Source organism: Embiotoca jacksoni, unplaced genomic scaffold (genome assembly GCF_022577435.1).
Source record: "Embiotoca jacksoni isolate LCO1_2020_lvr unplaced genomic scaffold, fEmbJac1.0.p SCAF_1, whole genome shotgun sequence".
Lineage (NCBI taxonomy): Eukaryota > Metazoa > Chordata > Actinopteri > Embiotocidae > Embiotoca > Embiotoca jacksoni.
In genome coordinates this window covers 26,225,703-26,248,831 of record NW_027185229.1, presented here as the reverse complement: position 1 = coordinate 26,248,831, position 23,129 = coordinate 26,225,703, and the positions used below count along the sequence as shown (strand labels likewise).

Below are 23,129 nucleotides of genomic sequence, written 5' to 3'. Positions count from 1 at the left end.
AATTTGTTTCTGTTATTATTATTATTATTATTCGTTTATTTCCTGGCCTGTAATCAATAAGGTTAAAATACAGAAACGCGTCATCGCTGCTGTTTTCCATCAGGTTCAAAGTTGGCCTGAAGGCGGCGCCACAACATCTGTCCAGAATCCTGAAACCTCTGGGCCTCGTTCAAGTAAAACACGGAGGTTCATACGGACATTCATCTGAAACCAGGAAGACCACAGGAGTGAATATTTGCAGTGTGAGGTTGATGTTGATGATTCATTTCACAGATTCAATGTTGACAAATGCTTCAGATCCAGTTCAAAGTTTCCAGTTTGTTCTTCGTCAGGAAACGGCAGCGAACTTTTAACTTTTTTTTTTTTTGATTCTGCCCGTTTATCAACTGGAAATATGTTTTAATTTCAACACCCAGCCGCCCTCGGGCAGCGTTTCCCAGCATGCCTCAGTCGTTGGGGTGGACGGAGGGGGGGAGGGGGGGGGGGGCAGGTGAGGGCTGTGTGTCTGTGTTTGGTCTGTAATCAGAACCGGGCTGATAAATGTTCCTGCCGGTCCAGATCCGACCAGAACCAGAAGCAGATCTTCGTTCTGCTTCTACAGAGCAGCTGTCAGTGGTTTTTTTTTTAATTATTATTTTTATTTTGTAGCATCTTATTTCGTCAAAGTGCGTTGTTTTAGATTCCAGTAGATTACACAGGTGAAAGGATGTGTCTGTAAATATATTTAAAGACTTTAAAACAGTTCAAATATGTTTTTATGGTCCACAGACATGAATGAGATCAACATCAGATTTTCTAATTGTTGTCTCATATCATTAGAAATCAATATCAGAAACTGGTTTTTATAATAATAATAATCTATATTGAACGTTTCTGAACTTACGTTGCAAAAGTGCTTCACATAAAACAATAAAGAAAAAAAACTATAAAATCAAGATTTTTAGTGAGAGAGATTCTGCAGGAAGCAAAGCGACCAACCGTCTTACAAAATAATTTAATATTTAAGTATTCAATTCACTGACTTCTGTTGTGCCCGTGCAGTAACGAAGAAGCAGCTGTTTATTAATATTCAGCTCGCTGCACGTGAAGTCGGTTTGACTGAATAATTGCAGACGAGCCGAGAGACGATCAGCTGGAACGCGACGGGACGAACTTGCGGCGTCTTGTTCCGCGAACGTTTTTCCGTCTTCACAGCTTCGGTTCCCTGATGTTGACGTTAAAGCGACCGAATCATTTTCGGTCGTCGCGCGCAGAAAACAGCAAAACGCAGTAAGAGACGCGGTTTAAAAAAAAAAACAACAACAAGCTTTAAAATTCAAATCTGAGGTGTCATTTTAAACCCTCTTTAAAGCGTCTCGACGGATCGCACCGAGGTGAAGCTTGTTTGAGGATGTTTTTCAGGTGGTGAATGCAGCCTCAGGCTGGGGGGAGGAGGGGGAAGGCGGGGGGTGGGATGGGAGGGGGGGGGGGGTGGGGGGGGTGATTTGCAGCTATTTTGATAACGAATTCATCATTACAGACAGTTTTATAGCAAAACTGTTGAAAGAGTCATTTCTCCGCGTGCAGCTCCTCCAGCTGTTTTTCTTGGGTCATAAATCACTGGAAACCTTTTGGATTCGATTTTTTTTTTATTTTTTTTATTTCACTTTATTAATCCCCGAGGGGAAATTTCTTCACTACAGCAGGGGGGGGCTCTCAGGGGGGAGATGCTGCAGCAGGCTGCCACTAGCGCGGCGCCAGGTAACCTGACCTGAGGTGCATGTTTTTTGGATGATGGGAGGAAGCCGGAGAACCCGGAGAGAACCCACGCAAGCACAGGGAGAACACGCAAACTCCGCACAGAAAGGCCCAGGACCGGATTCGAACCCGGAACCTTTTTTTTTTGCTGTGAGGTGACAGTGCTAACCACTTATTGACTTTACATCTCAGATTAAATATAAATAATCATTAGTTGCAGCTCTTTCTGTATCAGAAGTGATTTATGTTATTTATGTTTCTTTCTGTCGCATTTGAGGACACGACAACGTGCAAACGCTTTACACTCGGAATTCAGACGCCGAAGAAATAATAGTAAAAAAAAAAGAAAAGTAGAAAAATGCTGCAGTTCAATATTAGATAGTAAATAGTGAGAAGTTTCTCTTCTCGTCACCTTCGTTCACGTCAGTTTACTTTTCACATGAAGCTCTTCAAGGTGACACAGGAGTGAGCTGTTTGGTCCCGTGTGACCTCCGACCTCTGACCTGCATGTAAACTTCCCCTCTTCACCGACTGTCTTGTTGTTTTTCCACCACAGAACTGAACCACCCTTCGTCTTTTTTTTTTCCTTTGTCGTCACGTCTCAACTCGTCTTCATCGGACACGTCTCCGTCCGTGTTCTGTGCAACGTGTGGACGTTTAAACTCGCGTCCCTTCTGCTCGCTCGTCTCTCCTCAGACATCCTGCAACATGTTGGCCGTGACCTCACACACACACACGCACACACGCACACACACACACACACACACACAGGAAGACACATGTCTCTCTCTCTCTCTCTCTCCACTTCTCTCTCTCTTTCTGTTTCTGCTGCAGTACAAATCCCGGCTTTCCTTCACAGCTCGATTAGCCCGCTCTGCTCTACTCAACTGCTCTGAGACACATCGACACACACACACACACACACACACACACACACACACCGAGAGTGTCATCACACCGTCACACACACACACACACACACACCTCTCCCAGAGCTCCTGCAGAACCAGAGGAGGAGAAAAGAGGGTGGAAGAATTTGGCCCAAAGTCGTGCAGCCGCCTTCAAACCGCTGGTAACGTAGAGTTAATGTCTGTCTGTCCTCGGCTCCGCCCCCCTCCGCGTCTCTCTCTCTGTCCGTCTGTCCTTGCTGTGATTTGTAAACAGTTGTTTCAGTCGTTGCAGCGCAGCGACCGTGTCCGAGAGAGCACATCTGGAGGCTGAGGGAGTGCCGGCGTGCCGTCGTCTCTCAGTAACAATCAGAATGATGCAGGATGTTTGTCCGGATGAGATCTTAAGACTAGTTTTGCACTTTAAGAACGTGATAAAGTTTGTTGTACGAGATTAACATCGTGACGTACGGTTCTGCAGAAGTTCACGGCTGCGCGATTGAGACCCGACGTGACGTAAAAGTGACGAGAAACAGAAGTAAAGCAAAGTGACGTCCGTGTTTGGGTGAGAAAAGTCTCCCGAGCAGCGTCGAGCTGCTGCTCGTCGTCTCTGAAAGGTTCAAACAGCGACTGAAAACAGAAGTGAAACCAGTGTTTGTTAGTCAGTCTGGTTCTTCGAGGTGAACTCGGTCTGTTGGGACACTTTTGGCTCAATACCGCAACAGAAACTTTACATCATGTCACATCCGTCCAATTTTTCCCGGGTTCTTTTTTTTTTTTTTTCCCCCTGGAACTAAATTTGAGCAGCAGCTCGAACTAAATGAACGTTTAGGGGTCGGAGATCGTGATGATTCAAGCTGAGGTGACGTCACAGCGAGGAAACGTACAAGAAGCACGGCCTCCGTTTACCGCCTGCAGAACTCGAGCAGAACTGATATATTTATTTTATTGGTTGATATTTGCTTATCGTGGATATTTGTATCGCTGTTTTGAAAACTTTTTTTTGTTTTTTTTACACAAAATAATGACGAAAAGTTTGAAATGATCTATTTGAGTGTTTTGTTTTTTTTTGGTAGTTTGTTAAAATACCCAAAGAAATGTACTGTTTCAGTTCACTGGTGTTAATGTGGACAATAAACTGTGTAATATCCATTCCATTATATATTTATTCGACCATCTATGTAACATAAATGAGACGTCAGAACCTGATGAGCACTTTTCAGTATTTTCACAATTTTTTTTTAGACACGATAAGAAAAAGATACAGAAAATATTTGAAACAAGGTGATGGTGGGTTTGTGGCGGAAAAAAAAAAAAAAAAAAATCGCTATCAGATATTTTAGACTTAATAATGTCGATCAAACTTCAGCATTACAGCAAGTTTAGAGCAGAAAATATTATTGGTTTGCTGGGAACAAATCCATGTCGCGTGAAAGAAGAAGTCATTTCTACAGCGTTTTGTTAGGAATAAAAAGTCCCCCCCACCCCCAAATGAAATGAAAAGGTGAAATAGTGAAACTCGAGCTTTAAACTCCGTCTGGGTCTCATTCATCTACGAACATTCGGCCTCCTGCTTATTTTCATCCTCTGCTGTTCATGCTGGAAGTCTCTCCATCTGAGCCTGCTCATCCAGAAACTGTACCGCTGAATATTTTCCATCTCCCTCCTTTTGTCCCCCTCCTCCACCCCCCCACCCCCACCTCCCCGTGAGTTCTGGCCTCCTATTGGTCGAGGCTGAGGTGATGTAGGAGGGTCTCTCGGTGTTCAGACCTCCAGCATGTGGAGCTGCAGGCTTCCGTTTTTGTTTCGCCCAGAAGGAAATGAGGAGGATTAAAAGCGAGTGCAGGGGGATGTCAGGGATGAGGAAGAACCCGTGACGTACAATAAGTCCACTCGTGTTCTGCATACTTTGCGGGAGCTGCAGTTTTTAAACGCCAACAGAGAAATGAGGTGTTTAACTACGTGTCGTCGGAGACATTAAGGTCTCTTTGGCTCCATTTACACTTTTCATTTCATCGTATTCTATCGAAAATGCATTCACAGATAAGACGATGGCAACCTCATCTTGTAATTATGAACTACTCTTCTAACTACGAGGCCAAAAGTACTGCAAGGCAAGATCCAGATCTTGTTCGAGGTTGTGTACGAGAAAAGGTTCAGGTGGAAATGAATCACAGATATTTGATGAGCAGAGGCCTTTACGATGCTGCCTGATGTAACTGTCAGTCATAATATAATTCATTAAATGTTAAAAATCTGATTAGTCTGCTGTACTTATAAGCTAGTGAGTCATAACTAATATATATATGATTTTACTTTGCGAAGGCGTCTCCATAATATCCAGATAAAATCCAGATTTAAAACACTTTCTAATTACTACATGATATCATCCCTTTTTATTTAAATATATTAGGAAGTGTAAATGTCTGCAACTTTACACATTTCATACATGATGCTGACGATCATTTTACTCCTCACTCTAAAGTCAACTCCTGAGTGTCTCTTATAGAAGTAGAAGAGAGAGAGTGAAGGAGGGTTGGATCAGCCACACGTATTTTATTTTTTTTCTTGGCTACGAGTGAATCCGCTTCGACGTTCCTCCGGTCCAGAGGGGGGCAGTAACGCCCCTCCAGCTTTTAAAGCAACTGGATTTCAGCAGTTTATACTGAAAGACTGATACCAGCCTCATGAAACATGTGAGCCTGGTCGGTACAGGTCTGGTTTGGAGTCGGTAAACTCCAGAAAAAAAAACAAAACTCTAAAGTTACAACATGCTAAATAACTGGATAGAGCTGCAGAGTAAGAATTGTCTCCAGGTTCAGAACGACGAGGGACGAAATAAGAGACAGGCTGAACATCTCTGTCTGGACCAAACACACGTGGTGTCGTATGGTTGAACGGCAGCGACGGCTCCGCTCACACAAAACCACAGAAGATTTATTACTATTATTGAGGCCGATACGGAGAACCGTTGAATCTGCTGCATTCAGACAGAGGACAAACTATCAGGTGTGTCAGCGTCAGATCTCCACGCTTTAATAATGACAGGACTGCATGTATAGACTAGTCATTACACACACACACACACACACACACACACACACACACACACACACACACACACACACACACACACACACACACACACACACACAGAGAGAGAGAGAGAGAGAGAGAGAGAGAGAACTGGCCATTAGGACCCCAGCTGACAGCTATATGAGGGCCAGCAGCAGCACTGACTTCTCTTTTTTTGGGAAGCTGCTGCAGGTAAAAGCCTCCGTCTTTCTGCCGTCTATTTTTCTGCAGGTGGAGGGAGGAACACGGCTCTTCCCGCTTGGTTTCTGTTATTTTAGCTTGTCTGATTTTATTTACATTTTATGCCAGTACTGTGAATTTAAAGTGGAGTGAACGTGAACGTGGTCTGTGCTGCTCTGCAGGGATGAGGTGGTGGCTGGTGGTGGCCAGTCTGTGGCTGCTGGTGGTCCTGACCATCCCTGACGCTCAGGCCGGGAACAGACCTCACAGCCAGGACGCTGAGAGTCGCCGAGGGAAGAGGAAGCAGGACGGGCAGGGTAAGACTTTTTTTTTTTTTTTTTTGCCTCTCGTACAGTCAGAGAAGATTCAAGAATCTGCTTCATGTCTACAGTGCAGAGATCCTGTCGAGGTTGAGGATGTGTTTTGACTAGTCTCTATTGCAAAGGTTCGAACCGGCGGCTAAAATGCTGCTGTAGCTTCATTAACAGTCAAACAATGCACCTTCCATTAGCTTCAAACTGTCTGATTTGCATGCTGTAGATAAATATTAATATGACCATGTGTTGCAGGTCTTGGTCGGGCCATCGCGGGGCGCTCTAGACCTCTGAAGAGCAGACTGGTTCCTGGCCCCAGTATCCCAGTGCGGCCTGCAGAAAAGCAAAGAAATGCTCTGTTTCCACAACCGTATAGGAACCTCCAAGAACAGCACGCCAGCTACAACGTTATCCCAGGTCAGTAAGACCAGAAACTGGACCTCAGTCAGGGTTCAAGAGACCAGAAACTGGACCTCAGTCAGTGTTCAAGAGACCAGAAACTGAACCTCAATCAGGGTTCAAGAGACCAGAAACTGAACAAACTGAACCTCAATCAGGGTTCAAGAGACCAGAAACTGAACAAACTGAACCTCAATCAGGGTTCAAGAGACCAGAAACTGAACAAACTGAACCTCAATCAGGGTTCACGAGACCAGAAACTGAACAAACTGAACCTCAATCAGGGTTCACAAGACCAGAAACTGAACCTCAATCAGGGTTCACAAGACCAGAAACTGAACCTCAATCAGGGTTCAAGAGACCAGAAACTGAACCTCAATCAGGGTTCAAGAGACCAGAAACTGAACAAACTGAACCTCAATCAGGGTTCATGAGACCAGAAACTGAACCTCAATCAGGGTTCATGAGACCAGAAATTAGACCTCAGTCAGGGTTCACGAGACCAGAAATTAGACCTCAATCAGGGTTCACGAGACCAGAAATTAGACCTCAATCAGGGTTCACGAGACCAGAAACTGAACAAACTGAACCTCAATCAGGGTTCACGAGACCAGAAACTGAACCTCAATCAGGGTTCAAGAGACCAGAAACTGAACAAACTGAACCTCAATCAGGGTTCACGAGACCAGAAACTGAACCTCAATCAGGGTTCAAGAGACCAGAAACTGAACAAACTGAACCTCAATCAGGGTTCACGAGACCAGAAACTGAACCTCAATCAGGGTTCACGAGACCAGAAACTGAACCTCAATCAGGGTTCATGAGACCAGAAACTGAACCTCAATCAGGGTTCACGAGACCAGAAATTAGACCTCAATCAGGGTTCACGAGACCAGAAACTGAACCCTAATCAGGGTTCATGAGACCAGAAACTGAACCTCAATCAGGGTTCATGAGACCAGAAACTGAACCTCAATCAGGGTTCATGAGACCAGAAACTGAACCTCAATCCACCTGATGATTTCTTAAACTTGTTTATAGAAAGCTTTTCAGTGAGACCCTGTAAAAACCATCATTATTTCCACCCTCATATGTTAAACACTGATCCCAGAGCAACTTGAAACATCAGATGATGTATTCACCTGCTAAAACAATCACGGTTTGGTTTGTCATTAGTCCTTTTGTCTTTATGAAAGTAACGGATCGCATTACATTCGATTATTTTTTGTAGTGAATCAACTGGATGAAAAACTGCACAGAGTGTGATTCTCCTTCGGGAAACATGTCACAGGCTTTTTCTGGAGCTTTCATTCTCATCTCACGGTCTTCATCTGCAGATAAGAGTCCAGTCAGCACAACTCGGGGCTGCAACAACATCTATCACAAGACAGATTCAAATCATTTAGCTTTGATCATTAATGTGAAATACTGAATATTCAGATGTATGAAAAGCAGCAAGTCGTTATAAAGGAGAAGTTATAATCTACAAATATCTGGCCATTTTTTAATTGATGAATGATTTAAGCCCGTTTAGAAAGTAAAAACGTGCTTTTAAACTTTAATGGAGACTTAAATGGTGCACTTGGAAATACTGTCGCTGTGCAGAAAATCTGACCAGTTTTTTCAGAAACAATTAAACCGTCTCAGTGTTTATACGTGTGGAACTTTTAAGTAGTGGTCCACTGCATTTGAGTGTTTTTAGTCAATAAAACCGTGATACACTAAAACAGAGAGTGTTACTGAATGAAAACATTTTATAGATGCTGGATGAGTGCAGTCGGAGAACAGCTCAGCTCAGATCCCCGTCTCATAATGAGACTTCCTGTTATTACAACTCGGCAATTTAATGACAAATCATCACATTCCTAAATGAACAGAAGGGAAAAAACATCTGCGGGAAAAGAGCTCGTCAGTCCCGAAACATCCCACACCGAGACTGGGACAAAGGCTCCACAGAGGAACCTCAAAGCACATGTGGAAACCCTTCGGTTCAACACATTAAAGTCACCGTTATGTAATTAGAAGGGAAGGTGGTGACGGCGATCTGTTGTTTGGAACGGCGAGGATTTTCCTTTTTGTCCTGTTTTCGCAGTCGTCTGGGACGTGAAAACGAGCCTCTGTTCAACTGAGCGGAGCGAAACAACAACCAAACAGACTCAAACTGAAAAGACACCAGAAAGAAACACTTCTCTACGTTTTATTTTGATAAGTGAAAGGCCTGTCCGGTCACCATGGCAACAAACTAGGGCTGAGCGATATGGACAAACTCAAATATTCCAATATGTTTGACCAAATACCTCAATGTCAATGTTACGGTGATATTGTATTTGGCTTTCACAAACTTTTGATAAATAGTCATTAATATCCACATCACTGATGATTAGGTGGCTGAAGGTGAATAATACAACAGCTGGGACAGTGTGGAAGTTACATCACTTGTAATGCAGCCTTTAAAACCAGGAAAAGAAAATGTGGTATCATGGTATTACGGCATCCAAAATCTGAGACGATATCTCCTCTATTATCACAATATTGATATGACGTCAGTAGATTGCACAGCCTTAAAACAAACCAACTTCAGATTGAAAAGTCCTTGATGTTGGAAATAATCTTATTTCAAAGTCCACTCACTCGCCTTTTTCCAGAGCTTTTGTACTTATTTTACAGTCTTCAAGTAGCATGAAATGGTCCTGCAATTACTACTCATACGTGAGAAAATAAAAAGCTAGAAAGTGCACCTCGATTTAAGTATAATTTGGAAAATAAAAGGGTGCATTTAAACTCAAGTGTTGCACAAATCTTCCTAAAAGAAAAAGGAAATCCCTCTCAGTATTTTAGGTGCTTGATAGTTTTGCAAAATTAAGGGTGACAAATTTGAACGTCATGTTTTGCCTTTGTCTGACTTAAAAAGTGCAAAAAGATATTCAATATACAAGAATACAAAGCACAGAAATGTCATCATTGAAATTAGCTGGAAACTAATGAGGATGAAAAATGATTCACTGATGATGAAAAGTGTTATTTGGACCGCTGTCGACTAATTGTTTCACGTTAAAATATGCAGAGAACATTAGAAGATGGAGCGGTCGGTGCAGCAGCCGAGTCAGATGGTGTTATTCAAACAAAACCCTGCAATTTACCGGGCAATAAAGAGACTCTGTGACAGCGAGGCGATATTTTAAAGAGGAAAGAAAAGCTCTAAAGTATGTGTGCTCCGGCAGAGATGACAGGGTGACAGGCTCGCTGCTTGCAGCAAGGAAGACAGAAATAATGGAGAGACCGTATTTAAGAGAAATAGCCTGAGCCTCTTAACTACCTGTATTCCTATAGACGTAACAAAGAGCATGCCATTAGAAAGGAAAGATGATAGACGGGACGGACTTAAAATAGACACAAAGAGCTCTTCCAGCTGCATCATAGTGGTTACGCTCTTTTCCTAATGACTCACTGCCAGTCACGGCCCTCGTCTTGCCCCCCCAGGTCTGATGTTGAAAGGTGAACTTAATGCGGCGGGAGGAGTGGAAACGCAACAAATCACTGCTTTGTCTAGTTTTTTTTTTATGGTAAAACACAGGACTCGACACATCAATGAGGCTACAGACGCGACGGTCGTCTGGTTCTGGACCTCTGAATCACACGCGGGATTAGTTCGGTGATTTAATTTGGTCTATTAGTGGACTCAGTGACGACTATTTCTTTGGAAAACAAACGAGTTTTGTGGGGATTAAGAGAAGGAACGAGAACTTCTTGCTACAGTCAGAAAAAAATAAGCACCAAAAATACGGCAGCTGTGGATGACATGTTTGCACCTGAACAAGCTGCTGTAAGTCAAAATAAACCAAAAAAACAACAACCACATATTGTATAAGACGTCTGCTGCAGTGTGAATGTCAACTTGCCACTTTTTGATCAGGAAAACATAACGGCAAACAGAAACGATGAGCTATTTTGTCCCGTGGTCAGCTAGATGCCGAATAAACACGACTCCAAACAATAAATGGCCATTTTATAAGTGAAAACTGAGCAGTCGAACGCTAATAGACGATAACCCTCGTCGAAGCACAACTACAGCAGGGGCTCGGTCTCAGGCTGACTGAGCCCTTTAAAATTATAATAAAGTAAAATAAGGTTGTTGTGAATCAGTGCCTGAAAAGAAGCACCACATTTGGATCTTTCTCTAATTCATTGCGCTGGCGAAGTGAGTCAGGTGACTAATTATTATGTTTACTTGCTTTAATTACACTTTCTACATCTGTACATCTGTGGTGCAGAGAATTGTAAACGTTGTCGATGAGAGTCTGTGCAGATGTCTTGTGGGGATTTTATGGGTGTGCAGATTGCATGCACCGGCTGCAAGTAAACAGCTGTTTCACATGAAAAAAACAAAAAAAAGCATTCTTGTCCAGTGTGCCTGTATCTACATGAAGGTCTTTAATCTGAGTTGCACTGCCGTGTGTTTTAGACTTTATGTCCAACATGTTGGCAAATGTTTTTTGCTTCCTGAATTTACAAAAAAATATAAGTGTCCGAATTGAAGCACCTTTCCGCCGTTCACACAGCGGCTCAGAGAGTCCTTATACAGCCTGTTGATGAAGATGTTGCGCAAATACTGAACCGCTGAAGTGACTCTGATGCGTCCGTGTCGTTGCAGGTAAGCGAGGCCAGTGCGTGTACCAGGGTCTGACCATGTTCGACCAGGCCGTCTGGTCTCCGAAGCCCTGTGTGACTTGTCTGTGTGCCGGAGGGCGGCTGGTTTGTGATGAGGTCACCTGCCCCACAACGCACTGCCTGTTCCCCTTCACCCTCGCTGGGGAGTGCTGCCCCGTCTGCATGGAGCCAGGTAGACACGCAACATGTGACCAACGTCATGGTTGCAACATCCGGAGGTCGACAGAGACGAGCGGCGTGTTTGAAGAGTTTCATTCCTTCAACGCTGTACAACTGGGGAAAAAAAAAAAAAATCCTCTGAGGATAAGTCGGCTGATTTCACCAAACAGATGTCCAAAGTCTTGGAATGAAACTCTTCATTGTTTAATCCGTACAATACTTGTCGCTCGTTTCCTGAAGCGAATCAAACTAAACCGTTTGCGTCTCTGAGGCCTCGGCATGTTGCTTCCCGTTTCCAATCATGGCTATCAAAATGTGGTCGGCACATTTTGGATCTGTCAACGCACATGTTGTGAGAGTTTTACCGTGTCTGTATGTTTGTGTGGGATTGGTTTCACCTCACTGTCAGTTTTATACTGGATGTACAACTGAGTCTACAGCAAACACAAAGTCTCGTCGACGGGCTGCTGAGTGACAACAAAAGGAAGACGGGGGCAGAAAACAGGCATATTTTTAAGGAGGATGTAAAAATGAGCACAGCAGGAATTTATTTTGGTTTCATTTCAACTTTGTGTCATCTGAGCAGCAAATATTTGCTCAAGCTGACAGATGTGAGGCCGGGAGTACAAAAAAAAAAGTTTCAGCAATCTGAGAATGAGTGTTACATACAAGCTTTTTCTACTCGATAATTTGACTGGTTGTCAGGCTTCATAACATCGTGGCAGTGAGTTTTTCTACCTCCATGCTGTGTGCGCATCCGCAAATTATTTGATCCACATCCCAACAAATCAGAGAAACACCACACGGACACAAACTCAGATAAAGCTAAATAAGATGCTAAATCTTATTTCAAATATTTTTTCAGGCTGGACTGGGCCTTGATTTCTAAGAATTAAAACAACCTAATCTATTGATCAGTATTTGCTTTGATTGGGAGCTGTTAAATTTGGTGTTTAAAGAGTTGTGACCAAGACATGAACCTGACAACAAATTAGATGCATCTTAAAAGCCTGACAGTCCGGGACAAATATTCAATTTAAACCAAATTCACCTCGCAGTCATTAAACACAAATTGAAGTTATCAAATGGCTCCTACGATATCAAAAAGAAACCAACTTCACCCGACGGGGGTCAGATTGGGTGGTGGGTTTGTTTCCGACTGGTCTACAGCAGCTGTTTGCTCTGTAGCTACAACAAGCTGGTCTGAACCTGTCTGTCTGTCTACAGCACTAACACACAACCGTCTCTGTCCATCTGTCCTCCTGTCTGTCTGTCTGTCTGTCTGTCTGTCCTCCAACTTCCCCCTCCATCCTGTGTCCTCCTCTTTTACTGTAGTTTATTTTTTCAACTCTTCTTTCTCCTCTCTTTCCCTCTTCTTCCTTCTCTTTCTTTCCATACTGTCACCTTTTGCTTTCCTCCTGTTCTCTGATTGGCTGCCCTGAACCATCACGCAACCCCCCCCCCCCTTCCCCCCTCCCCCCTCCCCCCAAGACGTCAACCTCAGCCCTGACCTTTCTGGTGACTCCCCAGTTCCCAACGACCCCAGTGAGGTCGTGACCCCGCTGACCCAGGAGGAGATCAAGAAAATTCTCTGGCGGGAGGAAGAGGAGCACCGCGAAGAGGAGGAGCGCCTGAGGAAGAAGGATGAGGCGAGGAGGGAGAGGAGGAAGCAGAGGAAGGAGCAGGAGGAGAAACAGAGGAAGATAGTGGAGGAGAGGAGGCGGGAGGAGGCGGAGGCACTGAGGCTGCAGGCGGAGAAAGAGGAGGAAGAGTGGCGGAGGCGGGAGGAGAGGAGGAGGGAGGAAGAGGAGAGGAGGAGGCAGGAGGAGGAAGAAGACAGGAGGCGGAAGGAGGCGGCAGAAAAAGAAGCACGAGAGATGGCAAGGAAGCTAGAGGAGGAAAGGAGGAAGCAGGAGGAGAAGCTGAGGGAGGAGCTCCTGGCTTTAGTCGAGGAAGAGGAAGAGCAGCAGGAGGAGGAGGAGGAGGAAGAGGAGGAGGTGTGGCTGAGAGGAGACGTGTTTCAGATGCTGCCAAAAGAACCAGAGGAACCAGAAGAACCAGAGGAACCAGAGGAACCAGACCTCCCAGCTCCAATCCCGAGACCTCCCTCTGACCCAGAGGAGGAGCTGAAGGACCTGGAGGCGGAGGAGGAGGAGGATGAGGAGAGGGAGGTGTTAACAGGAGACAGAGGAGGCCTCCCTCCGGGCTGCGACATCTCTGATGTGATTGTGACATGCGAGAACGCCGAGCTCACATACTTCCCTCCTCTGTCCATCCCTGAGCTCAAATCTCTCAGTCTGGAGGGTGAGTGAGCACCAGAGACGCAGATTCACACACAGCAGCCTGAAGAAGAGTCCGTATCGCTTTAACACAACCGGGAGGCACGCAGGGCCTTTTAATGAATATTAAAAAATACTAAATCTAGTAATGTTCAATTTTCTAATTTAGCAATTTTAAATTGTGATGAGGTGAAGCACACCTCATTTTTTAATTTGTCTGACCCACGTGTGGATCTCGACAACTCAACTGCAGCATCCCTTTTGACAAGATAAATATCACCGGACTTGAACTCATCTGAAATAATAGTTAAATGTGCAGTTTGAGATTCTGACTCCGGAAACTGACGTGAGTCGATCAGCAGGATTCACCGCAAAACATTCGACACGCTGTCTGTTGAACAAAAAACAACAATCAGCATCTTTTACCGCAGTGAGGGCATTAACTACAATACAGACACTGTATACGGAGAACAGGTCTATTTGATCTACAGGTTGCAGGTCACACATTGGTAATAAATATACGTGTTCACGTTATGCTGTAAGTGTACGAGTTATTTGTAGCCATTAATTGACAAAACGTTAAACAGTCTGAAGCTGCTGAAACCAGCAGATCATTTCATTTAAACTGGAAAAAGTGACGGAAATCACCCGCTAAAAAAAGGACAACCTGCAACCCGGAAATGATTATTTTCTGCTAATATAAAAGAACGATTAGAAACTACGACATTTCTAAGACTTGTAACTTAACAAACCAGGATGTTTTATCAACCTGAAGCCAGCTAATGAAAACCTGTGAATTGCAGCAAATCAATGAACCACAAACAAACTGAGAAACACACTAACAGGTTTGAAAACAGACGAGCGTTTACAGAACTCCTGCCGGGTTTCCAGATCTTGGTGTTAACGGAGTGAAACTGTTCTGACCCGCAGGCAACAACATCGGCAGCGTCCCAGCAGGAGCATTTAACGGCATCCCCAACCTGGAATGGATCAACTTGAAGAAGAACAAGCTCACCTCCGCCGGCATCGACGCCAAAGCCTTCAAAGTAGGACATGCTGACACACGAAACCACTGCAGCCCTTCACAATAAAATAACTTTTTTTTTTTTTTTTTTCCAAAAGCCTGTTTATAGATTCTAGTTTTAACTCGGGCAATTTTCTAAAGGCTCCGAGAAATGATAAGTTTAGTAACAAAGTTTGACAGTGTAATAATGCAATCAACCAAAAATAAAATGAATCTAAATTATTTAAAAGACTAATCGGTGTCACACGAAATAGTAAAACTGAAGTGGACTTAGTGTTTTATTAATGTTTAAGCTTTTTAATGTGACCAGGGAATGAATTTAAAATAAACATATGCAAAATATGTACAGGTATACGTACGAAGCAGTTTGTTTTCATAGTAAATGTGATTTTCATGTAGCCTAAGGACACCTTAGATATTATAAAAAAATATATATTAGTGAAAAAAAAAAAAACTTAGAAGAAAGATGACCACGTATTTTTGGAAATAATATTCGGGGACAGGCGTTACCATGAAATAATTCCCAGTATTACCGGCGTCTGCGTTTGTGTTTCAGGGTCTGAAGATGCTCAGCCGTCTGTACTTGGACGGGAACCTTCTCGACGCCGTACCCTCTGACCTCCCGCCCACCCTGCAGGAGCTGAAGATCAACGAGAACAAACTGCGAGGGCTCGACGAGAACAGCTTCCGAGGTACCGCGGTGGCGTCCCGTGATGCAACTCAGCACTGACGTCAACCTTCATGTCACCAAAAAAAAAAAAAAAAAAAAAACTCACTGACTGGGGGAAGCACAGACACTTCCATGCAGAGACGTCCAGCGAAGCTTCATGTGGTAGTTTGGCCAGCTGGCGTTAATTAGCTACAACTGCTGCGACAGATATTATCACTATCTAACTTTCAACTATCAGAAACGTAACCTAGATGCTTAATTGTTCCCATGACCTTAAAATTGTTTCAATTATAAAGCGATGCTGCTCTGATTGTATAAAATCACAGTTTTGCCAGATTTCAGTCAGTTTCTACTTTGACATTTGGTCTTTGGAAACAAAAAGCAAATCGGACCGTGTGTTGAGATTACAATTAACCTTTGATAGTTTTGTGACTTTTCAATGACGTCCGTCTGTAACAATCTGGCTTGAAAGTGGTTTTTTTTTTTTTTCCCCCAATGGAGAATACTCATCTGTTGTGTTACGTAATCCACAAATGGACTACATAGCTCAAACCACTGATTAGTGGAGAGTTTTAACTGTTTAAACCTCCTCTATTCCACAGTAATGTTAGGACATGTTCTATATTTTGCAGATTTCTAGTTGACGCACAGTGACGTTTATCTCCTTTTTTTTTTTATATATATATATATATATCTTTAAGATCTGAGCAGCCTGGTGATCCTGGAGCTGGAAGGAAATCTGCTGAGCGAGGGAAACATGGACCCTCAGGCCTTGAGGCCGCTAATCCAGCTCTCCTACCTCAGACTGGGGAGAAACCACTTCCGCACTGTACCACAGGGTCTCCCCGGGTCGCTGCTGGTATGAAGTCATACCTCATTCCTCACGCTGGGATATCTCACACACAGACTGCATGTTTTATAAAAGTCCAGGCAAAACTGAACACTCTGTTGAGTTAAAAAAAAAAAGAAGTCATTTTATCATTGTGCGATGGTGCCACCAAAAAGACTAAACAAGTCAACTCACAATGGTTCAATAAATTCAAAGGACTCATTGTAAACCCACAAAAATCCCCCCTAAGAAATTCACAAACTGTTCCGGCAGGAAAGTTTATTGTTGCTTTTCTGTCAAAATAAGTTTGTTTTCCTGGTGAGCTGATAAAATCCAAAGCCAACATTTTGTTCTCACGTCTGCAGACTGAAGTAGAATCTGAACAACTCTGGATTTTTTTTTGGACAGCAGTTGGAAAAAAAAATGTATCCAGGAAAAATGTAGAGATTAATTTAAATCTATCATATTATCAGCCACCCTCCAAGCAGCTGGATGCACTCCGAATTTCTGTCTGCTGATGCAGCAGAATTTTCTTTTTTGGCTCTGATGTTTAAATTGTGCTTCTACCTGTGGGAAACCAGTACACCCAACTCATTATGGCCTCTGGTTAACCACCAACAATGCAGAACACCAGCGGCATGCCACTGCTGTAAATCCACTTAAAAAACGACTTTGTTTTATGACCTTGCAGAGATACTAGAAATCCAAAACCCCACACATCTTTTCTTCCTTTTGTCTGGAGTCAGATTGTTGTCATCTAATTTGGATGCCAGTTTTACTAAAAAGTCTTTAGTTTGAAGAAACATGAATTATGTTTTGGGCTGGATTAGGCATTTGTAACCTTGAACCACAGATTTCTGACACAACTGTTAACACCATCACTGTTGCTTTCATATCAACTTCATTGCAAATAAAAACAAAAAAATAAAAAGGTAACATGAGTTTCCACTGCAACTTTAATCAAAATACTTTCTGAGCCTAATCAGGCCACGCGTTTCTATTTTGTGTCTTCCAGGAGTTGTATCTGGAGAACAACCTGATCGAGGAAATCTCAGAGACGGTTTTCAACCAGACCAGCAATCTGAATGTCGTTTCTCTGAGACACAACAGGCTGGATGAGACCAATTTCGCCCCCATGGCCTGGATCAACCACAGGTTGGACAAAAACAACAAAAAAGAGAGACTTCCACTGTCACCTATGATCCTTCAGGGAATTTACTAGCAGTGTATTTCAGTGATCACGTCAGCCTTAATCTTCAGTTCTTTTATCAGCTGTTATTGAAGATGATCCATCATGACAAATCCTTCCTCTCCTCATCTTCCTTGGCAGAAATCTAGAGTCCATCGACCTTTCACATAACAACCTCTACCTGGTTCCGTCCTACCTACCCAGATCTCTGGTCCACTTGGTGCTGGTGGGAAACAAAATTGAGAGGATACCTGGTAGGTTCTGGCTCACGAACATGACCCTGAGCGAAGGGGACGGGTTGGTCGACTTGCGACTTCCTCAACAATTTTCAGGCTGACCGAAAATTCAAAATGGCCCATATTAGATAGTTTAAGTGTCTCTTTCAAATACCTGCCCAGGTTACGTCTTTGCCCACATGGAGCCCGGTTTAGAGTACCTCTACCTCTCCTACAACAAACTGGACGGAGAGGGAATTGAACCCGAGTCGTTCTTCGGCTCGTACAACTCCATGGTGGAACTGTGTCTGGATCACAACCAGCTGCTCGCCGTGCCGTCCGGCATCAACGAAATGACCAACCTGCACTTCCTCAGGCTCAACAACAACATGATCAGGTATGAAGGCAATAAACATCAGAATATTTTTTTTTTTTTTTTTTTACCAGAGCTTGACCCATATGCCTGTAGAGACTCATGCAGGAGATTGTAACCCATGTTCAATTTCTGTAGCTACAATTTACAGATGACCCTTAAACGCCTCACATGTAGTTTGTCGGTAGATGCTACAATTTCCATTAATCGCCTTGCCCTCAGAAACAACGAGTTTCAGATGTTCCATAAACGCCTCACAAGCGAGTGATGATGATGTAAGTGTATTTATGGGAAAGTGTTCGAAATGATGACTATGTGGAAACAAACCTGGATTTCTTGCTATAAATGAAGTTTGATTTAAACCCAAATATAATAAATTAATAATAAATCATAAAATGATATATATCTTAATTTGCCGGTGTTTCACACTCCTTCAGTTTATTGCAGTAGCACAATTCCTTTTATAAGTACAATTTTTTTTTTTAGGTAAAATAAGAAAAAACCCCAATTGAAACCAAACAGAATAATGTCTGTTTCCTGTCTATCATTTTACCGGTATGTAGTTTTAATAGCTGCAAATTATATGGAGGAATACAATATTATCATTTCTGATAGAAATGTGTTGTGATAAACAGAATTGATGATTTAACATGACAAAAGTGTCAATTCTCAATATGTCGTCATAATTTAGCACAATGGAAATATAGATTATTAATCTGCAAAAGTGATAATGAAACCAGGTGATTAGAAACAGAGCCAAACAGTCCTGCAACAAGACAAGACTCACGACACCGGTCTCAACAGACCGCAGCCCGACCACATGACTGACTCATTCAACTCGGCCTGCCAGACAATATTAAACTGAAAGTTCACTGGACGGAGAGTTGTCACGACGACAAGAAACAAAACAAATTGATTGAAGTTTCCACCTGGGATAGTCACCGTGAATCACCTCATCACACACGCACACGTCTGCGCGCTGTGCACTCGGTCCAGGTTGCGGCAGCTCCTTTTATATAAAAGGAGCATTACAACTTAAACACGGCGCCGAGCTCCATCTTCTCTGCCAACATGGGCAACACAGCAGGTGGGAAATTACAATCAGGCTCCAAGCGACTAATGATGATGACGTTAGCATGTGTGGTATATTAAATGCATAACAATAACCTTCAGGGTGAGGAATAAAACTCTGAAAAATACCCCAATTAGAAAAAACAAATGAAAAAGGTTTATTTTGAAATTCTTTTGATATATACGCAAGGCGAGTTTTTTTTTCCTCTTGTTGGAAATATGAGGAACCTTTTGTTTTTGTTTTTTTGCCTTTATTCAGATAGGCGCGGTGTAGACAGACAGGACATGTGGAAAAAGAGAGTGAGGGAATTACATGTGGCAAAAGTCCCGTTGGCTGGAACAATGGAGTATTATGTAAGGCTGCATAAATGTGATCTTAACTAAAAATAACTGTATAAGCGACTATTGGCAATGTTCCTAAATGTCTGCTTATATTAAATTTAAGTCACTCTCAGATTTTAAACTCGTTTCTTATTCTGTGAGGATGAAATGCTTCCTTGAGGAACTCCATAGTCAGTTCATTAATCAGTAGTGAAAACAAACTGTTTCTACTCCTTGATATTAACATTTCTGCTGTCTCTTTTAGGAGTATCCCGGACGAAGGCATCTGTGACCCGAACCACAGCGGCGACTCCACTCTGGTGGCCGTGAGGCTGGAAAACAACTACATCGACCCGCGGAAGATCTCGCCGACGGCCTTCTCCTGCGTCCGCTCCTCCTCCAGTGTGACCTTAAAACCCCAGAAAACCAAGTGACCACACGAAAAACCAATAGCTGAGAGACACTTGTTCAAATCCCCCTTTGCCCCCCCTCAAAAAATAGGGTCAAAAATCTAAATGTAAGTTTCCCTCTGATGCAGTTTGGTATTGAAATGAAATAACAACTCGAAAAAAAAGGCTCTAAAATGAACATCTGACGCACAGGTTGAACATCTATTCGTCAAAACACATGATGTAATTCGCCTTATAGGAAAGTCCTGTCCTGACATATTCTTGGACTTAATCCTTACAAGCTGCGAGTAATGTTTTTCTTCTTCTTTGGTCCTAATACATCGTTTTACGCCTGGTAAGCTGCTCTGCACCGTCACCTGGCCCACCTTAAAACCAAAAACAAAACAAAAGAAAACGGTACGAATGTGACAGAACTCCTCCAGACGTGGAAATCAAACACATCTGTCTCCATTACTAAAACTTTCTGAAATGGAAAGAATCCCTTCACCAATACACAGTAAGTTGAAAATGCTAATAAAGAAATGGAAAGAATTCTAAGAAGTGAGACCACAAGCCCCCGGGCACATTATTTTTTAACAACCTCAGCACCTTCATGTTCCATTTCTCAGCTCCGCTTCTTCCAATACCTTCTTTCATAAAAATCTCAGACACGGGAAGGAGCGAGTGGTGCGCGCGCACGTGACGCGTCCTCCGAGGTCTTTGTGTTAAAAGATGAACAGGAGGTTAAAAGCATCGAGTTAAAACAAGCGCTGCTGGAGCGACTGATTCATCCCGCAGATCGAGAGATGTAATGGCATGTCTGCTTTGTCTAAGTGAGCGCACAGAGACGGTAACTTCCTCCAGAACAGTTAAGCCGCATTTAAGCTCGATGTTGAAGGGTTAACGGAGGTCTTTCCACGTGCTGTCAGTTCTGATTTACAACTCTGGATCGTAGTCACGTATACACGACCGGGGCGTATTCTGCTTTAATCATATCGCCCTGGGTAACAGCTTCCCTTTGTTGTTACTGAGTGCCGACGGGTCACGTACAGTTAAATACCTGGAGTTGCATCCAGCTAACTTCTAGTCTACTTGTCTCATTATTGAATCTGAGACTTGTCTATGCAGTCACTGTTTTTACAGGGTTTAACTCAGAGCTGAGTGAGGGGAGACTTTATGGAGACCCTTCAATCTCCTGCAGCAGAACACAGCTGAGATATGTGGGGAACCTCCAGAAGTATTTTCCTCCCTGTAGACACTCTTCGATGTTTTTCTTTTAATGAACTCTTCTGCTTTACCCAACATAGAAACAGACAAGTCTCCTGGACGATTTACCCCAAAGTCTTTGTCTGTGCATTTAGTCTGTTCTGTATGTACAGAGACCACACAGATAAAAAGCTTTGATTTAAACAGCATTGATTGGACAACAATTTCAAATTGTATTTACAGTTAAGAACTATTGTTTTATTACAAATCCCAGAAATGTTTAAATATATAATGTCCTATACTTTGCTCTTGGCTGGCCAACATGCTAAAATGATACGATTATCTATTTTGATGTGTCAAAATCATACTCTACAGTTTAACGCAATGTTTTGATGCACTTTTCAAATAAACTTCACTTTGTTTTCATCCCTGCCTGATTGATTACGTTCTACCGACATTCACCAGTTCATGTGGAGAAAAAACAAAAACACTTCAGGATAAGAAATCGTACCGCGCGGTCTGGTGTTTACCGATGGGAAAGAATAATGGTGACAGTAACGTCACTGATAGTCATGTTTATCTTATTTTAAAGTGCAGAACAGTATGAACTCAAGTATAAGCAATAAGGCTTTGATTGAGGCTCCTGTAATCTGATTCGCGGCTCATTCCTCAGGTTCATTTTCCCCAAAATGTACACAACTGCACGTCTGTTTCTTCTTGTTGCTCTGAATCCATTTTAGACCCCAACTAATACCAGTTTTTTTTCAGGCTGAATACAAACGTTAATATTGAGTGTTTAAAACAAACAAAATCGAACAATAATAAAATGTCAGTATTCATTTTGCAAAGTATACACATTTATTTTAAAAACTGTGTCTACTATATTTCGTCACCAGAACACTTGACAGTTTTAACATTGAAAAGCTGTTTGTGTTGTGGATGATGTGTTTGTGTTTGTGGATGCTTTAAATTTCTGTGCTGACATTTTTTTGTTGCTCGCCGATTGAAATAAGGAAATATCTGCCGATTAATCGGAGGGACTCCAGCTCTTGTGAGAAAAAAATCCATCAGCTGCTCACCCACATATGACCCGTATCCTCCTACACACTCAACAGATGTTCATTGTTAAGTTAATCGATTTAAAAAACGTACAACACCTAAAGCTGTTTTTCAGGATTAGATGCATGTTGACACTGAATGCACATATTCAGCCTGTGAGGTCCACGACTTACAAACCCGAACCAGAGGTTAGATCACACTGCACCGGATTCCCCTACACCTTACACTGTCTGGACATCGAGGATCGCATCCATTTATTTTCATGTTATCAAATTTACACTTCGGGCCGGAGGGAGGAAGAGGGAGCCATGATGACTATTACAGAATGAGTCATGATGAAATGCGGTGATGTCTTTGCATCACATGTCTTCCAGCCTCATGCGATGCACATGCGGTTAGAGCTGTAATTATCAGAGCTGGAAAAATGAACTTAATCATAACATTTTCCTCTGAAAGCCTGAGGTTTAGGATCATTTACTTCAGTAGCAGACATCTAAAGGATGATTGGAACATAAAAACTAAACTGTGAAGAGCACAAAAACCTCAGCTTCTCCTCTGGTAAGACAAGTTGGAAGTAGTCGATAATTATATGCAGACACAAAAAAGCAATAAAAACAAGAATCAGAAACGTGTGGTCACTCGGATGCTGGCAGCGACCTTTTGTTGTACCTCAACTGGAAAACTTTCTTCCCATGAACCGAAGCTCAGAGATGAAAGGTTTTACTGTAAAAAAAAAAAGAAAAAAAGAAAAAGAAAGGATTCTTCTCATCTGCCAACATGAACAGCTGCTTTGTTCATCAGGTTCAAATATCAAACACGTGAAAGAAAAATCTAATGTTCATTAGTTATATGAGCTCATCAATGCTGCTCAGGACATACAACAACAAATTCAAATCAAAGAGTCAGCTCTATCTACTCAGCAGACATTGTATCATGTGCACATGATCAGTATACGGTTGGACGTCTATTTAGCTTGATTCCAAAAACATTCTGCATAAAAGCAGAAAAAAAAAAGATTTGCTCAACCTTTAATTTTATCAGTTGTTCATTTTATCTTCATATAATATAAATCACTGTTTGATTCT

The 23,129-nt window shown here is 42.6% G+C and overlaps 2 protein-coding genes across 4 annotated transcripts in view; one reads left to right on the top strand and one right to left on the bottom strand.

Moving 5' to 3' along the window:
- Positions 1 to 23,129, bottom strand: part of cenpp (centromere protein P) — an 80,308-nt gene that overhangs the window by 2,593 nt on the left and 54,586 nt on the right. The window lies entirely within an intron of this gene.
- On the top strand, positions 1,721 to 21,411 carry ecm2 (extracellular matrix protein 2, female organ and adipocyte specific). Of its 3 annotated transcripts, none has more exons than XM_069150345.1 (12): positions 1,721 to 2,809; positions 6,062 to 6,196; positions 6,449 to 6,610; positions 11,244 to 11,432; positions 12,950 to 13,723; positions 14,629 to 14,744; positions 15,279 to 15,414; positions 16,094 to 16,251; positions 17,237 to 17,376; positions 17,552 to 17,664; positions 17,809 to 18,022; positions 19,656 to 21,411. In XM_069150345.1, exons 1-12 carry the CDS (start codon positions 2,446 to 2,448, stop codon positions 19,822 to 19,824), a joined length of 2,670 nt encoding a protein of 889 aa, XP_069006446.1. In that variant the 5' UTR covers positions 1,721 to 2,445; the 3' UTR covers positions 19,825 to 21,411. The 3 variants fall into 3 exon arrangements, with proteins under 3 accessions (XP_069006446.1, XP_069006438.1, XP_069006455.1); XM_069150337.1 differs by having other exon boundaries at positions 12,911 to 13,723; XM_069150354.1 differs by lacking the exon at positions 11,244 to 11,432.